This window comes from Zea mays, chromosome 3 (genome assembly GCF_902167145.1).
Source record: "Zea mays cultivar B73 chromosome 3, Zm-B73-REFERENCE-NAM-5.0, whole genome shotgun sequence".
Lineage (NCBI taxonomy): Eukaryota > Viridiplantae > Streptophyta > Magnoliopsida > Poales > Poaceae > Zea > Zea mays.
The window spans coordinates 188,674,268-188,692,866 of NC_050098.1; the positions used below are offsets into that span (position 1 = coordinate 188,674,268).

The following is an 18,599-nucleotide window of genomic DNA, read 5'->3' on the forward strand; positions in this document are numbered from 1 at the left end:
GGGAGGAATGTTTCATGGGGATGCTGTAAAATATAATTGAAAGCACATATAAAGTGAAATGAATAGGGAGAATCACTCACCCTCGTGTCTTTCTCATGATGTGTTCAGTAGAGTGTCCATATATATGATCGTACAAAACATTTTTTATACTATAGACTATATAATTTATAGAGTAGAGTTTAAAATATTGAGATAGGAGTGGTATAGAAAGACCGATCTCAGCGATGTCCTCAGCGGCTGCGTCGATGGTGGCTCCCTCCGCGGAACGCTCGCGCTTCACGCTGGGCAGGTTGTAGTCAGCCGGTGTAAGGCTGCAGCCAATTGTGTGGGCAGGTCCTCCTTGGAGGCTGGTGATGTTTTAGAACCTTCATGGGTTGTAGCATCGATGGCGCGATCCGATCATGATCCACATGATTGGTTGCTCAGATAGTCACATCTAGACCCGTTGTGTGCATTGACCATGAACGGGCATGCAATTGGTTGACTGTGCCATCCGGAGCAACCTGTGCCATCCGGGTGCAACCTGCACGCGCGCAAGCAGACCAAGTGTTTTTTCAGTCCTCCGCCTGTACGCACGGAGACACGGGGGAGGGGCTTCCCCAGTCGCCCAGGCCGGCGTGAGCATGGCTCGCAAAGGCACCGTGTTGAGCACCAATTTGAGCGCGCGGACGGTCCGGCCCTGAGGCCGGCGCGTGCGCAGAACAGATTAGGGTTCCGAGTTTTGTGCTACGGTTGTTAGCTAAAATCATGGGATAAGCTCGGAAATTAGTTTGTAAAGGGTCCAGCCCCCCTCCTCTATAAATAGAGAGGTATACGGCCGATTTGTGATGATCAATCGAATCAATACAACTTCTATTCGCATTTAGTGTCGCGGACCGTCCGCGCCTGACCAGAGAGCACCGCCGCCTCGCGCCAGGTCGCGGACGGTCCGGCCCCGTGCTGCGGACCGTCCGCTCCTGACCAGAGAGCACCGCCGCTGGTTCTTTTGAAGTGATTGGCGCCTCCAAAAAGGTGTCAACATACTTTTTGGCGACTCTACTGGGGACAACACATATAGATCTATCAAATTGGCCCTCAATGGCCGGTTCAAAAGATAGCTCTGAGGTTTCCACCAGCAATATCATCACACCGACATGGGAGACCTTGCCGGCTGAAGAACAGCTCCTGTTCGAGGAGCGCCAGGAGCAGCTGATCCAAGAAGCAAAAGCAAAGTTCTTGACCAACTTCAAAGTGGACAGGAACAACAAGGTCGTCCGACATCGGACGATGGATCCGGCTTCGTTCCGACCCACACCAGATATCCCCAATGTAAGTAGCACCAACGAACTCCAATCTCTTAAATCTTACATAGACGAACATCGAGAACAGTTGCAGCGTATCGTAGGGGATATACAAAATGATCATAAACGTCTAGTGCGTGCGCTTGATAAGTCTACTACGGCAAATCTTTCTTCGCACGAGGTTGAATGGAGGAAATACACACATAATTCATCGGCTACAGGTTGGCACGACCAGTCACAACCCCTTTATGGGATGTCGATAGACATGTACCCTAGGCAACGACAGCCTCCCATGCACATCGGCGATAAATTTGCCGATCTGCGCATGTCCGGACCGTCTGCACATGGGCGCGGACCGTCCGGGCCAGCGGCGGCTGATCCTATTTTTAGAAGCGAATTACCGAGACCTGCACCCAAGCCTCCACATGCCATACGAACCCTAGATAACCCATTCGGACCGTCTGCGTATGACGCCAGACATCCCGAATATAATGTTGGACGGTCCGGCCACATGGCCGGACAGTCCGCGCACGGAGTCGGACGGTCCGCGTATTTAACCGGACGGTCCGGCACAGAGTTTTTTAAGGAGGATGGATATCTAACTCTATATCCGTCCCAGCTAGACTCCCCATCTCACCATACGACACAACAGCATCATAATATAATCTATCAAACCTGTGAGAGTGAGAACTTTCCGACCCCTACAAGGCCAGAAAGGAATGGCCAGTCCTATGAGCCTCATAGGGCATGCATTAACGCGTCGCAAAACCCAAACCAATGGGGAGGAAAACAACACACCAACATCCAAAAAAACTCACCCATATTGGATCAAAGAGCCGATGGTCTCCCACCGGCTGCCATCGATATAGTAAGGGAGGAAATAGCTGGGGCGTTCCGAGATAAGCTCGGAGTTAGTATAGTCCCCGAGGGGCAGTCATATCAGAGACCTTATGATAGCAAGTTTGACCGACTCCCATACCCACAGGGGACCAAAATACCCGAATTCGTAAAGTTTTCGGGTGACCAAGAAAAGAGCACGCGTGAGCACATAGACCAGTTCTTAGCACAGTTAGGAGAATTGGCCGACACCGAAGCATTCCGTGTGCGTTTATTTTCATTATCTTTAACAGGGACTGCATTCACATGGTATGCCACGCTCCCTCCTAATTCCATTTTGTCGTGGGGAGATTTAGAACAAAAATTTCATGAACATTTCTTCTCTGGCGATTATGAGCTAGATTTAGTAGACTTAGTGGCTCTACGACAAGAAAAGAATGAATCGGTTAGTAATTATATCCAGAGATTCCGGGATATGAGAAACCGATGCTTTCAAATTCATTTAACAGATAAACAACTGGCGGAAATAGCCTTTGATGGATTGCGCTATTATTTAAAAGAGAGATTAGAAGGCATCCAGTTCTTTACTCTAGCACAATTACATCAGAGAGCTTCGGCTTGTGAAAGCCGAAGCAAAGAACTAGTCAAAACGGTTCATCATAATGTCCATATAGTAGAACACAATCAAAGTAGTTCGGACGATGAACCAAAGAAAGTTTACACTGCCGAAATAGTTTGGCCCGAGCAGGCCAAATCTTCGGCTTGCTCCTCCTTGCAGTCAGTTCAGAATGAACGGCAGGAGGAGGTTAAGTTTACATTTAATGTCGGCAAATGTGATAAGATATTCGATGAATTACTAAAAAATGGTAACATTAAAATTGATTATATCGTTCCACCTGCCGACAAACTAAAGCGTCGCGCATACTGCAAGTGGCACAACTCATTTTCCCATGCCACTAATGATTGTAATGTGTTCCGACGACAAATCCAATCGGCCATTAACGAGGGACGATTGAAATTTCAGGAGGACACGGAGCCCTTCCCAATGAATGTGATCGACTTTAATGGCAAAAAGGTCCTAATTCGGCCCAACACAGCCGATAAGGGCAAAGACAAAGAAGTCATCATCGGCAACGCACGGGAGGCCGATGGAAACAACAAAATTTCTTGCAGGAAAGTGATGGCCGAGAAGACTCCTGATGGAGGGGAGACACTGAAGGTAACCATCACAAACTCCAGCACTGGGGGGCAAGCACAGACAAGGGGATATGCGCGAGAACCCATACTACGCATCGCGGACGGTCCGGTGTCTAGGCGCGGACGGTCCGTAACATCACCGGACGGTCCGAAGCGTTCCGGTGGACGGTCCAGCAACGTCGAAGAGCCGCGGCGACCACGTACCTTCAAATCACGACGACCAGAAATAGGTACGTGGAAAACTAACACGTTCAAGGCAACTGGTCGGTTGGTAAAATCTAGCCCGACCTTTGATCAATTATTGTCTAAATATGTGAAAAAGAAGGCTGGCCCCAGCGACCGGCCACCAAAGGGACCTCGCTTACCCACCCAGGTACGACGGCAGGTTAGGCCCATTGGACCACCACACCAATCGGAAAGGACGGGAGGTCATAATGTTCAATTAAGACCTAACGTACCTGCATGGACACCTCCACCACCATATCCACCTATGCCATATTCATACACATACATACATCCACCATACGTCCCAAATCAAATGTGGGGCATGCCACCATACCCATTTGGGATGCCACAGTACCCCGCTTGGGGGGCACCCCAAACATCTGTATTCAATAGGTTGACACCTCCAGTACAAGACCGATTGAGAGCCCCTCAATCTGGTCCACGAGCACATGCCCAGCAAGATTGTCGAACAATTCGGCCCCAAAGGCTGACTAATCCGGCAGGGGGGGGCATACAGCTACAACCTCCAACAGTACGAAAAAGGGAGACGTCATTAAAATAGGAACGACAGATGTCGTCGTACAACAAAATAACGAAGGGCCGATGATTTTTGGTGAATCGGCCAACACAAACAAAAAAGAAAGTACGACTGTCAATAAAATAGCCGATCCAAAATACTCCATGCCCCGATGGTGCCCATCGGGATTGACACGATCGCAAAAGCGAAAATTACAGCGCCTTAGAGCAAAGGAGAATTAGAAGAAGGAGGCGGAAAAAATATTCAATGACACACATCCGCAGTATCCGCCACCACAAAAGAGATGGAGACCAAAGGCCGTTGAGGAAAATCAAACGGCCATAAAGACAGAAAATAAAACAGCAACTGTGCAGCTCTTTGCTGGTATAGCAGACAGTCCGGCTATAAAGACCGGACCAACCGTACAGGGCGCGGACCGTCCGACCCCTGAGGCCGACTCATCCGCAATAAACCATGACACCTGCAACGACGTGCCGACACCCATGGAGGAAGATGACCTGCAAGGAGAAGACCTGGTCGACTACGAAGCTACGCCAGAACACTTGGAAAATTAGGAAAAGCTAGGTGACAGATTGGTCAGAATCAGTATGACGCTCGACGGTGTTGGGACCGACAGTTCGATCAAAGCTAAAGGGGTCACGTCCGAGACCAAGACCACTGCGTACCATCCTAGTAAGTGGCAAGATGCCTAAGAAAACCGATGTGATAACATCGAGTTAGTTGCTTTTGGTTCGCTCAGCTCCACCAAAAGGCAGGGGGGCATATGTTGAGCACCAATTTGAGCGCGCGGACGGTCCGCGCCTGTGGGCCGGACGGTCCGCGCGTGCGCAGAACAGATTAGGGTTCCGAGTTTTGTGCTACGGTTGTTAGCTAAAATCATGGGATAAGCTCGGAAATTAGTTTGTAAAGGGTCCAGCCCCCCTCCTCTATAAATAGAGAGGTATACAGCCGATTTGTGATGATCAATCGAATCAATACAACTTCTATTCGCATTTATTTCCAGTACAATTAGGAGTAGTTCTAGTCTAGTTCTAGTTTAGCCTCTCGATCCCCAAATTCTTCGCCTCTCTTCGACTCTACGCCGATTAGAGGAGTCTAGGTCGGCCGGCCCGAGCCTAGACAATCCCTAGGATCTCTCCTCCCCGACGGGGTCCCTCCCGGGAGCGAGATCCAAGCGCCGCCGGCGATCTTCCGCCGCCCCTGCGCACGCGCGGACCGTCCGGCCTCAGGGCGCGGACCGTCCGGCCGTCAGACAGGAAACCCTAGCCCCTGCGCCAGGTCGCGGACCGTCCGGCCCCATACCGCGGACCGTCCGGCCCAGACCGCGGACCGTCCGTGCCTGATCAGAGAGCACCGCCGCCGGTTTTTCTTGAGTATTTGACGCTCCGAAAAGGCGTCAACACACCGCAACCAATTAGGAGTTCGTTTGGGTTCGTAGGTGGTTGTCGGAGTCGGGACAAAGTGTACACACAGCAAAGTGTACACGCCAATACATCATCCATATATTGTTGTTTGTGTAATTGTGTATCGCGTGTACACTACACCCTACAGCAAATTTTGATCTGTAAGTTGTTTTCTTGCGGAAAAACATTTGCTTGAAACAAGATGGGAAAACAACAAGAAAAGTAGAAGCCTTCACTCCAAAGAAAATCAGAGTCGCCCTTAAGGTATCATAAGAAGCAAAACAGTTATATTCGTGCGAAACAAATGGGATAGCAACCAAAATCGCTGCCACCTTGCTAGAGCCAAACCATATCGGGATGCTCAGTACAGGAACCTGAAGCACACCCCAAAGATCTGGAAGAGGAATCTGAACTCCAAGGTTTTTTTTTTTTTTGTAAAAAAAAGTACCAGAAATTGCTTGGCATGTTCACTCTGCGCCAAATTCTGCACTAACCAGCACATGCTTCGCATGCCGTCCACCATCAGTCACAAAAAAAGGATACTAGGCATTTGTGGAAACTGGTATAAGAATATATATGCTAGTTACAGAAAGTCAGCTAAATATTCCCAAAAATTATTAGGCATGCCAAACTTGTCCCAAGGGAAGCTGTAACTCAAAAGATTAGGTGAGCAGACGTCGCAGCTATCCAATACTCTACCAATGTCCAAGCAGGTGGACCTCTTCAAGTTCAAGAACTACCTTCTCCGGCTCAGGGACATCGTTGGGGATTAAGGAGGCTTCCAGGATCGTTGCCAGCTCTCTGATTTTTATCAGCTAAGGAAGAGTAAGATGGACATTGGTGACTACCAAGACATTGTGCTCCATATGGCTTGTGCACTAGGAGGCCAGAGCTGTGATGGAAGTTGATCACACACTTATAGTGTGTTTGGCTTGGGGATTGAGTTAGTCGGTTAGTCCATCATCTTCTTACTCCTCATTTTTTTTTGGTTTGGTTTGTGAAGAATGAGTTGATCCATCACCACCTCATTCCTCATAGTTACTTAGTTAATACTAATATGAGCGTTAGAGTGTATATGGGTCTTGCCCATTAGGGGTCCCTATTTGACCCGTTACTGTAGCAGCTATGGTTTATTGTACCAGTTACTTCCTCTCTCATGGTATCAAGAGTGGTCGCGGCGGCTGCGGTCGCAAGATTGGTCGTGGAGGCCCGTCGGGCGGCCGAAGCAGCTCTCCAGGTGGCTCTCACTGACCCTCCCTCTACAACCCGTGGACTGGCACCATCCACATGTGGCCCGGGCCATCCGCGGGTGCGGCGGCCCCTCGCCCCGCCACCTCCCAGCCGGTCTTCTTTGTCGCTTCCCCGCCGGCTGCGCCCTCGACTCCTCTCTGTCCTTAGCAGGGGCTCCTCCCTCTCTCGGGGCCTCCGTCTCAGTCTGTGTGGGGGCCCTGGACCAATGGGTGGGACGCCCAGTCTCTCGCCAGCTCCTTTTCCACGATGACGCTGGCCCCACCCACCTCGGTCTCTGAGTGGGTGGCTGACTCCAGTGCCTCCTACCACACCACGCCGGACGCAGGTATCCTGTCTTCCACCTCTCCCCCACCCCTCCCTTCCTTCTCCCATCGTTGTTGGAAACGGCTCTGCCCTACTCGTCACCTCAGTAGGTGTCGTTGTCCTTCCCGGTCCTTTTCTCTTAACCAATGTCCTTGTCGCCCCAATATCATTCAAAACCTTCTTTCAGTCCGTCAATTCACTACTGACAACTCTTGTTCTATGGAATTTGACCCGTTTGGTCTGTTTGTGAAGGATCTTGCCACCACGACCCTTCTGGCTCGGTGTGACAGCCTCGGGCCCCTCTACACACTTCGCCTCCCTGCTTCCTCTACATCGACCTCTGTCCCGCCTGTTCTAGCACCGGCGCCTCCTCTGTGACTTAGCATCGTCGTCTCGGCCACCCCGGGCGTGATGTGATGTCCAAGCTCTCCCGTAGTACCTCCGTTTCTAGTTGTAGGGGATCTTTTGAGCACCTCTTTCATGCTTGTCAGTTAGGTCGCCATGTTCGGCTCCCATTCCCTACCTCCTCTTCTAGGGCAGCAGGCATTTTTTTTATCTGATACACTGTGATGTATGGACATCCCCTGTAATCAGCATTTCTGGCTATAAGTACTATTTACTCATACTCGAGATTTCTCTCATTATTTGCGGACTTTTCCTCTTCATCAGAAATCGGACACTTTTCCCACCCTGTCTCACTTCTTCGCTTGGGTCTCCACTCAGTTCGGTAGCACCATCCGGAGCATCCAGTGTGACAACGGCCGTGAGTTCTATATCAATGTGTCCCGTGATTTCTTCCTCTCTCGCGGCGTCCACCTCTGTATGTCGTGTCCCTACACATCTCCTCAGAATGGTAGGGCTGAGCGCATGATTCGCACAGCGAACGATGTCACGCACTCCCTGCTCTTTCAGGCTTCCCTTCCTCCTCACTACTAGGCTAAGGCCCTCACCACTGCCACCTACCTTCTCAACCGCCTGCCAACCAAGGCGGTGCCCACCCCACTCCTTACTTCGCTCTTTTTGGCATCCACCCCTCATATGATCATCTTCGTGTCTTCGGGTGCGCTTGTTACCCTAATCTCGCTTCCACTGCCCCTCATAAATTAGCGCCCCGCTCCACTCGCTGTGTTTTCCTTGGGTACTCCCCAGACCATAAGGGGTACCGGTGTCTTGACCTCTCTTCCTACAGAGTCCTCATCTCCCGTCATGTCGTCTTCGACGAGTCGGATTTCCCCTTTTCCTCCTCTTCTTCCACTACCTCTCTCACCGACTTCGACGTGTCCCTCGATCTCGACCCCGTGTCCCCCACTGTCGTACCACCCTTCCCAGCAGGCCCGTCCACCACGCCAACTCGCGCGACCCCTCCAGCGCCGCTCCCCTCCGCACAGCCTCGTGCGGCCTTGGCACCCCCTGCGTCGCCTCGCGCGCCCGCACCGCCTCGTGAGGCCTCGGCGTCCCTCGCGTCGCCTGGCGCCCCCCGGCCCACCCTCCTCTGCACAGCCACGTGCGGCCTCGGCGTCCCCTTCGTCGCCTCATCCGGCCCCGGCATCGCCCGCCGGGTTCGGTCCGACTCCGGCATCTCCCGCATTGCCACGTGCGGCCCCGTCGTCCCGCTTCACCAACCCCATCCAGACGTACCAGCGCTTCGGTCATGGTGGTCCTTCGGTTCGCCCTCGCGCCGAGCCCCCGCCCTATCATCCCGTCATCGTCCACCGGGATCCTCACCACATCCACCGATGGTCACCTGGCGCGCGGCAGGTGTCCTTCGGGCCCCTGATCGACTGATCCTCTCCACGACCTCTTCTCCGACCCTACCTCCGGTGCCCACGACTGTCCGTGGTGCGCTTGCCGATCCACAGTGGTGGCGTGCCATGGAAGAGGAGTATGAGGCTCTCAAGGTGAACCACACCTGGGACCTGGGACCTGGTACCTCGTCCCCATGGCATCAACGTGGTCACAGGAAAATGGATCTTCAAATTGAAGATGCACGCCGACGGGTCCCTAGAGCGGTACAAGGCTCGCTATGTGCTCCGGGGCTTCACTCAGCGTCCTGGGGTTGACTACGACGAGACTTTTAGTCCGGTGGTCAAGTCTGCCACCGTCCGGACTGTCCTGACTCTCGCTCTGTCCCGGGACTGGCCGGTCCACCAACTTGATGTGAAGAACGCCTTCCTCCACGGCACCCTGATGGAGACAGTCTACTGCACTCAACCCGTTGGGTTTGTCGACCTTGCTCACCCCAACATGGTCTGCAAGCTTAACAAGTCCCTCTACGGCCTCAAGTAGGCCCCCCGGGCTTGGTACTGTCGTTTTGCCACTTTCTTGTGTTCGCAGGGTTTCGTCGAAGCCAAGTCGGACACGTCTCTGTTCCTCCTCCGTCGTGGCCCCGACACTGCCTACCTCCTCTACGTCGACGATATAGTGATCACTGCCTCCTCTCCTGGGCTCCTGCGTCGCATCATCTCCTATCTCCCGTAGGAGTTCGCGATGAAAGACCTGGGGGCGCTCCACAACTTCTCGGGATCACCGTCGAGCGCCGTCCCTAGGGCCTATTTCTTCACCAGCGGCAGTACACCGTCGACCTTTTTGAGCGCGCTGGAATGGCCGAGTGTAAGCCCGTCGCGACCTCGGTGGATACGCAGGGCAAGGTCTCCGCGGCCGGCTCCCCGGTCGCCGATCCAACCGGTTACCGGAGTACTGCCGGGGCACTTCAGTACCTCATCTTCACTAGGCCCGACATCGCCTACGCCGTCCAACAGGTGTGCCTCCACATGCACGACCCTCGGGAACCGTACCTCACCGCGATGAAGCGGATCCTACGGTACTTGTGTGGCACTCTTGACTTCGGGCTTCTTCTACGACGGTCCTCGACCACAGAGATTCACGTCACACCGATGCCGACTGGGCGGGCTGTCCTAACACGCGTCGATCCACCTCGGGGTATGTCGTGTTCCTCGGGGATAGCCTCGTCTCCTAGTCGTCGAAGCGCCAGCCAGTCGTCTCCCGCTCCAGCGCCGAGGCCGAGTATCGGGCCGTGGCCAACGTCGTGGATGAGGTGGCCTGGCTTCGTCAGCTGCTCCAAGAGCTTCACAGTCCACTGGCCACGAGCACCCTGGTCTTCTGCGACAACGTCAGGCCGTCTACCTCTCCACCAACCCGGTCCAACACCAGCGCACGAAACATGTCGAGATCGATCTTCACTTCGTCCGCAAACGGGTCGCCTATGGAGCTGTTCGGGTCCTTCACGTCCCGACCACCTCCCAATTCGTCGACGTCTTCACCAAGGGGCACCCGACACTGGTGTTCACGGAGTTTCCAACATATGCAGTGGCTAGTGTTTCGTCTGCGGGGGGGTTTAGAGTGTATATGGGCCTGACCCATTAGGGGTCCCTATTTGACCCGTTACTGTAGCAGGTAGGGTTTACTGTACCAGTTACTTCCTCTGTCAATGAGGAATAGGGTCATCCCACCAAATCTGAGGAATGGACTTATGATTCAACATCCCATTTTAGATGGAGTGATTTATCAAACCAAATACCCTCTTAAAGTTCTGAAACACAAATTCAGAGATGATGCCTTAAGTTAAATCCTAGCCGATGCAGTAGTACTGAACACCAACTTGGCCACCAAAACATAGTGGCTGGCAGAAAACCAAACACTTAGTAATTCAATTGCAAAATGAACGATTATTATATTATACTTCTTTGTTTATGTTAGCCTAGATATTTGACTTGCTGTCAACCATATAAATTCTGACAAAGGCTAGACGCAATAACAGACTGGGCACAAAGAGGTTGCTCTGTTTTGCAATGCATTGACTCCCATCTGCAAAAAATGTGTCATCCTATGTGTTTTACGATGCGGTGCACAAATGATTGCGTAGTCAAAGATGTCATTCCACAGTTTTAATTAATCAAATACCCAAATAATGTTCTATCCCTGTATTAATGCACACAGCTAATTATTTTGCCTCCTTGCTTTTTAAGTCCAGTGTAGAAGAGCTTCTCGTACGTCACCTAGCATGCTATGCATGACGTATTGGTTTGTTATTGGATTATTGAACAATAGAATTAAGAGCACCAGCCAAAAAAAACTCAGTCTCGCCCAGGATGTCAGGTATGCATTTTACAAGTGAAGTTAAAGCAAAACAGAATTGCAATGGTTAAACACAATATTGTAGGCTACGATACCATTCATCAGCTCCAATGCAAAACGAATCCTCTGTCAGTTCAGTATAAAAAGATAATAAAACCTAGCAGTGAGGAATAATAATATACTAGCTACATCATGCTCTATTAGTCATCGCAGACGTTTGATCACATACAGAGCGAGTTTAGTATCGAACTTTTCCTTGCATAGGAGAGTCAGTTTTTTTTTTTTTACGAACATGCCTTGATAATGCCTCGGCAAGCATTTCATTAAGAAGAATAGAATTACACAACACCGCTACAAAACTGAAGCAGGCCAAAGAGAGAAAAAGAGAAGAGCAATGAAGGGGAAGAACCTGTAACCCTAAAACTCTACTAGCCTGAACATGTGAGAACAAGATACATCAACACAAAGATTGTCTATAGAGCATAGAGCAGCCAGGAAAGCCACTCTACTATGACTTGGCCATTGCTTTGAACAACCTCTGAATCCGTGACTTCACGTCCTCAGGTCGCACATACGAAACCCCTACATCCTCTGTTGCCTTCAACATCTCAACTGTGTCCCTGTAGACCGGAGCAACCAGCTCCTCAACCATAACGCTCAGATCCACTGCCTGCTGCTTATCCACCAGTACCCACCGTGACTGCACCTGGCAGATGGCTTCCAGAAAGGTATGGAAGCGGTTCAGTTTCTCTAGCATAACACTACTCGAACTACTGCCAGGTCTTCTGTCAGTCTCAAGTATTGCTACGGCCCTGCCCCAGGTAGCCCGGCGGTACTCCAGCACCCACTGGTGAACCTTCGCAGACATCACCCTGGTCCAATCCTCGCCCAGCAAGATCTTAAGCTCGCATCCACTGACTTTCTTGATTATGTAGATCCCGTTGTTGATCAGGAAGACACAGCCAAGAGGAGCGTGACCATAGATCCTGGATTTGGACTCGAGATTCGCTATCAGCACGTCCACGATCCAAGCAAAGCAGATCGCCAGTGACGACGTGGGACGGTCAGGGTCGACTGGACATGTTTCATCAGCACGACCGAACTCCACGAGCATCACTTCCTCCAGAGTGTGGCGAGACACGCAGGCTGCCATGAGGTAGTTCATCACGTACCTGGTTATCGGATGCAGTCCACCATCTGGCGGCGAAGACTCGCACGGGTCACCGCGTATCAGCTTTTCTAGAGCCACAAATATGCCCTTGATTGACAGTCCAAGACGTTCACGAGGAGCAGCCACGACCTCGTGATCCAAGGCTTCGTCAAGGACAGGAAGGATATCGGTTAAGGCATCGTACATGTCGACCATGCGGAAGAGACTCTCCGGCCTATGTCCGGCAGCAGCAGCGATAGCTTCAGCGAAGGACAGGGGTTGGAGGAAAGGTCTGCATGCGGTGGCGAAGGCAAGGTCAGCGTAGGATGTGAATCCTTCGAAGATGCAGTCGCACAGGTGACGCTCGCTCGGGATCAAGATGTGGAACACAACGCGTGTTGCAGGTATCCAGCGCATGATCCGAGTCTCGAGCTCCTCCCATGCTGTTGTTGACTTATTGCACAATTCTTCTTCTTCCCAATGAGCGTCAACCCCAAGTCGAGCAATGCTCTCGTCAATGAAGCTGCGGCGTGCAGAGGCGTAGGTCTCCGCACACGTATCGCCAAAACCGGCAGCAATCATCCTTCTCGCGACTCGGTTTGCCTCGGTGACTACGCCCTCCGGCAAGGCATCGACGATGATGTCAAAGTTTCTGACTGGCTGGGCTACAAAGGTGTGGTCGTTGGCGTCTTCATTCTGGCTTCTCTTGGAACTGCGGTCACCATGGTCGTCGTCGCTGAAGCCGGATGTGCCCACCAGACGCTGGAACTCATCCTTGAGCCTCGCGGAACATCGCTCTAGAAGGAGGTCAAAGCTCTCAAGGAGCGCATGGTCCGCTGAGGTGCTCTCGAGGCCATGGATGGTGGAAGTCAGTTCGTCCACGGCTTCTAAGAAGGCCTCGGCATCGTCAGAACTGGACCAGAGGGACCGGTCCAGGCTCAGGAACTGGGAGATCAGATCATCGAGTGCTTGCAGGGTTTCATCCATGCCAATCACTAATGCTACGAAGCAAACACTCCTTAAGCCTGTGCAGATCTATATAAGCTTCAGATTTGTGAGCCTCCTAAGTCTTCAGGGCAATTCAGAGAAGAGGATGGCGCGGCGCAGCGCAGCTCAATCATCTCCAGTCTCTAGTTAGCTGCCAAAACGGACCAGTTCAAACATTTGATATTCATATGCGTATCACAAAAGAACTGAGTGCAACACGTACCTTGCAGAAAGCGCATCTGAAATTAAGGATGCAAAACTTTTGTCTTCCTAGGAGCGCCTTAGATACATACATCCAACGTGACCTCCATATACACAGATGAGTTAATGATGTACCGAATGATGCGAAATCACAATTTATGTGCAATGAGTTGTGGATACGGACAAAACCGTAGAATTAGCATCCAACAATGCTGTTGGGGGCTTGGGGTGTCGCAACTCGCAAGTCACGACGAGCTTACCTCAGGATAGTAACATCCAACCACACAGCCACCAAGCATCACTTCGTGGCAATTGTACTCCTCTGACTTTTCTTTCAACCAATACATCAAGTAGTTAAAAACTGAAAGGCAAGCTTTGAGAACCAACACAAAGGTTTGCGTGGGGAAAACAATACTTCTCTGAAATCTACAAGAAGTAAAAGGGTTGGTTCACACAGGCTTCTTCTCTGAAATTGAGCTTCGAGGAGGTAAAGGATGAGCAGAGGGCCCCACTGCCTAAATCTTTTTTACCTTTATCAATATCTCAACATTCATATAGATTGACAACACAAATTCAATGCTACTAGATCCCTCATAAAGAATTATTCTATAATATTATATATATATATATATATATATATATATATATATATATATATATATATATATCAATTTCTATATAAGATAATACTTTTTACAATAATATTGCTTGTCAAAGTGTAATATTGAGACTGTCGCTGTCCTAATGGACTTGTATTTGTGATTCGAGGACTTCATGGGAACTAATTACTAAATTCAAGGATGTGCTGTCTCACGACCACATATGTCAAAATCCAAGACCAATCCATCCATAGCTAGAACCTAAGTAATGGAATCCCGTATAGTGGTTCAATCTATAACACATAACAACTTTCTAGCTTACTCATCCATATCCCCTATTTCAAACTTCACTTTATAAACAGTGCAATCTACAGTACAAAAAATTGCACGGCCATATGCACGATCTGATGGTCATAACCTTACAACCTTATGATGTCAATCCATACACAAATGGTAAATAAAATTGAAGATTTAAGAATCATGATTGGATCAGTTGGGGCAAAAATGCAGGAGACAATAGAGTAGATTAACTAGCAATTGTTCCTAGTTCCTACAATAAGACCTATCACCGATACCACTGACCATTGTAAAAAGCTGTAGAAGTGGTATTGAAAGAGTGTTCTGCCTTTATAATTTATTCACTATGTCAAGTTACTAAGGGCCTGTTTGGTTTGATGCCTAACTTGCCACACTTTGCCTAACTTTTCTGCCTAAGGTTAGTTCTTCAATTCGAACGACTAACCTTAGGCAAAGTGTGGCATATTTAGCCACGAACCAAACAGCCCCTAAATACTCCATCCGTCCCAAAATATTAGTTGTTTTAGCATTTTTACTAGATTCATACAATATTTAATGTATGTTATATATATATATATATATATATATATATATATCATTGCCATTCATTTGAATATAGACATAAAATTCAAGGACTAAAATGACTAATATTTTGGGACGGAGGGAGTATGAAATACTAAGATAGCTAATTAAGTAAAAAGTACACAGCACCCCTAATTACTCATAGCTAAAGGAGAAATCTAGCCAATAAGAAACAAACGATACTGACACAATAGGTTAAAATTACCAGTTGATACTTGATACAGAAACACCTACAGATTTTACACAGCTGGAGACAATAGCATTTCCTCATCTGAGACAAAGTCCAGCCTTTTTGCAACACATCATTGAGTCCAAAATGTCACCATAACTAAGGTTGTGATATCCACTAAAATAGCTAGACTAATCACTTGGCCACCCCTTCAAATAGATGTTGGATGCGTTCCTGAACATCCTCTGGGGTGTATTTGATGAACAAGTCTCGGGCAGCTTCAGGAGATGATCTCAATCTCCCAATTAAGCCTCTATATGCAGGCATAACAGAATCCACTATCGCTGACTTAACATCTGCTCGTAGCTGCTCATCTGCAATCACCCAATCTGACTGCACCGCGCAAATCTCCTCCAGGTAGCTGTTGAACATCTGCATCTTCTGAAGCATGGATTTTGCAGTGATACTGCCAACGCCAGGACCTCCGGTCTGCAGCACTGATATGACTTTTGCCCAGGCCCCACGCTGGTACTCCACACTCCACCTGCGCACCCTGCTCATTATCTGCTTCATCCATTCATCACCAAGCAAAACCCCAAGCTCACTGTCATTGACCTTGTGAATAATGTATTTCCCATTATTCATCAAGAATATGGAAGCAAGTGGTGGATCCCTGTATATCTTTGATTTGGTCTCCAAATTTTTGTGAAGCACATCCATGATCCAAGCTATGTGCACAGCTAGCGACGAAGTAGGGCGATCAGGGTCGACAGCAATAGCCGCTGTGCCAACAGCACCCAAGTCACCTTCCATCACCTCTTCCAATGTTTGCCGTGAACCACAAGCAGCACGGAGATAGTTCATGACATACCGAGTGATAGGATGTATACCACCACCAGGCACAGCAACACGGGCTGGGTCACGGCGGATGAGATTTTCCAGCTCCATGAATATACCCTTGATTGAGGAGCCAAGAGTGTTGCATACAGCTGATACCTCAGCACGTAGAGCTGCAGAGTAGGGATCAGAGAAGACAGGATCGAGGTCAGAAAGGAGGTCTCGTACTGCTTCATACATGTCAATAACACGGAAGAGCCGTTCTGGCGCGCGGCTGGCAGCAGCAACTGCATCTCCGAATGAAATAAGCTGAAGCGCCTGGGTGCGCACGGCAGCAACAAAGGCAAGGTCGCCGTACGGAGCAAGGCCTTCGAAGACACGATCACAGAGGCGGCGCTCGCTGGGGATTAGGATGCGAAACACCATCTTGAAGGCTGGGATCCAGCGAGCAATGTCAAACTCGAGCTCCTCCCATGGTAAGGAGTGGACCTCGTCGACCGTACGGGAACGGATGCCAAGGCGAGCGACGCTCTCGTCGATGAAACCGCGGCGTGCGGCCGCGTATGCCTCGGCGCACTCGCGGCCAAAGCCAGCGTCCACCATCCGCCGGGCAATCTGGTGAACATCAGAGACCGAGCCCGGCGGAAGAGCATCTATAACGATGTCGAAGTCCGAGACCGGCCTCGCGATTGGGATTGGCTCGTCGCCAAAGCCGTCATCCGCGTCGTACTCATCCTCCTCGCTTTCATCGGACCCGAACCCACCGGTAACCTGAGGCGCCGCGTCGTCGGGGCGCTCGATGAGAGCCCGAAATTCGTCCTCCAGCCGGGCCATGCACCGGCTCAGCAGCTCGTCGGCGCGGTCGAGCAGCCCGCGGTTGGTCCCGGCGGCATCCAGCTCCTGCACGGTTCCGATGAGGTCGTCCACCGCCTCTAGGAACGCGTCCGCGTCCGCTGAGTCCGCCCATATGAGCCTATCCATGGCGACGAACTGCGAGATCTGCCGGTCCAGCGTGCGCACGGTCCGCTCCAGCGACGTCACCGGGGGCATGGCCGCGGCAGCCGACGGCGCCACTGGAGGGGGCGGCATGGGCGGCGAGGCTGGCACGGAGCGCTCCCCAGCCCCTCCGACCGCGGCCGCCGCAGCAGCGGCGCGCGTGGCGTATAGCTTGTCAAGCGAGAGGCGGCCGTCATAGTTGGAGAAGACCTTGAGTATATCCTCCGTCATGGTGTCGGTGCGGCCAAGGGTCTGGACGATGTGCTGCACCGTGGCGAGCAGCTTCTCCTCGCCGTTCTCCGCCATCGGGCGCCGAGCGTGGTCGCCGGACGCTTCTCCCCTCCCGTCAATCAGCGTCAGGTTCGGACTAGGGTTTGAGTATGCGGCGGAGAGGGCCGTGGTGGGGTGCGATTGTGTTGCCGTGGGGGTTTATCAGGAGTTATTTGAATTTGTAACATTTTCGTCACGCGGCTTCGCCACTTTATTACTACGCAGCCGTACTTCGCCAGTTTGGTATTATGGAGGAAACACCCGCGCCAGTTTGGTACTGTTAATCTACCGGCCTCTTTAACCTTTCCTTAGCTACGGTAAAAATCAATTTTGCCCCTCGCTGTAACCACGATGCTCTGGAGGGCGGCGGCGGCGGAGGGCGAGGACCACTTCGACCGGGTGCCCGACTCCCTCGTGCTGCTCATCTTCAACAAGCTGGCCGACGCGCGGTCGCTGGGGCGCTGCTCCGCGGTGTCGCGCCGCTTCAGCGCGCTGGTCCCGCTCGTGGACGACGCCTGCCTGCGCATCGACCGCGTCATCCCCGCCGACGCCGCCGACGCGGGGGCGCCGCGCCCGCGCGCCGCGCTCTCGCACCTCCTCGAGTCCGTGCTGCTCGCCGTGCTCAAGCCCTTCGCGCACTGCGACGCCAAGTCCGCGTCGCCGCAAAAGCACGCGCAGCAGCAGCAGCAGCACCACTCGCCCGCCCAGGTGCTGAGGAACTTCAGCAGCATCCGCAGCCTCCGGATGGAGCTCCCGGTCTCCGACGTGGGCACCGACGACGGCGTCGTGCTCAGGTGGAAGGCCGTGTTCGGCAGCACGCTGCAGAGCTGCGTCATCCTCGACGGCACCAGGGTGGACCGCGCCGCGGCCGCGGGACCGCCGCACGCCCCCTCCTCCGCTCCCCCCGCGGGCGACGACGACGGCGGCAGCATCCCGGAGTCCCTGTACACCAACGGCGGCCTCAAGCTGCGCGCCGTCTGGACCATCAGCTCCCTCATCGCCGCGGCCACCAGGCACTACCTCCTCCGCGAGATCGTCAAGGAGCACCCCACCCTGGAGCGGGTGGCGCTGACGGACGCCGACGGGCCCATGAAGGAGGCCGTGGCCACGCTCGGCAAGCGCCACGCCTACCTGCTCGAGATGAACGGCTTCTAGTCTGCGCGCCTCTCTGCTCCATGCCGAAAAGCCGGAGGCGGAGTTGGCGGGTGAGAGGATCTGACCAAGCGCCTGGATGGGCTTCACGATGCCGCCGAGCACGATGCAGGGAGGGAGACTGGATCTGAAGGGGAATGCAGGGAGGGAGGCGTGGCACAGAGTGAACGAGTTATGTGGCCGCGCGGAACGCAGACGGCGGCGCGGGCGAGTCTCCGGCGCGAAGTCTC

General features: G+C 52.0%; 3 protein-coding genes across 3 annotated transcripts; 1 reads left to right on the plus strand and 2 right to left on the minus strand.

The window, feature by feature from the left end:
* Positions 1-11,300: 11,300 nt before the first annotated feature.
* On the minus strand, positions 11,301-13,943 carry LOC103651054 (exocyst complex component EXO70B1). Its single transcript, XM_035966389.1, has 2 exons — positions 13,490-13,943; positions 11,301-13,417 (listed from the first exon to the last, which is right to left on the minus strand). The coding sequence occupies exon 2, from the start codon at positions 13,264-13,266 to the stop codon at positions 11,638-11,640; it is 1,629 nt and encodes a 542-aa protein (XP_035822282.1). The 5' UTR covers positions 13,267-13,417; positions 13,490-13,943; the 3' UTR covers positions 11,301-11,637.
* Positions 13,944-15,142: 1,199 nt separating this feature from the next.
* Positions 15,143-17,089, minus strand: LOC100381723 (uncharacterized). Its single transcript, NM_001346982.1, has one exon. The coding sequence runs from the start codon at positions 17,038-17,040 to the stop codon at positions 15,310-15,312; it is 1,731 nt and encodes a 576-aa protein (NP_001333911.1). The 5' UTR covers positions 17,041-17,089; the 3' UTR covers positions 15,143-15,309.
* Positions 17,090-17,568: 479 nt separating this feature from the next.
* On the plus strand, positions 17,569-18,372 carry LOC103652419 (F-box protein At5g46170). The gene has a single exon (XM_008678007.1). The coding sequence runs from the start codon at positions 17,569-17,571 to the stop codon at positions 18,370-18,372; it is 804 nt and encodes a 267-aa protein (XP_008676229.1).
* The last annotated feature ends 227 nt before the right edge of the window (positions 18,373-18,599 follow it).

Bases quoted from the DNA above. Each gene is read 5' to 3' on its own strand.
- LOC103652419 (XM_008678007.1), top strand. From the start codon at position 17,569: ATGCTCTGGAGGGCGGCGGCGGCGGAGGGCGAGGACCACTTCGACCGG.
- LOC100381723 (NM_001346982.1), bottom strand. From the start codon at position 17,040: ATGCCGCCCCCTCCAGTGGCGCCGTCGGCTGCCGCGGCCATGCCCCCG.
- LOC103651054 (XM_035966389.1), bottom strand. From the start codon at position 13,266: ATGGATGAAACCCTGCAAGCACTCGATGATCTGATCTCCCAGTTCCTG.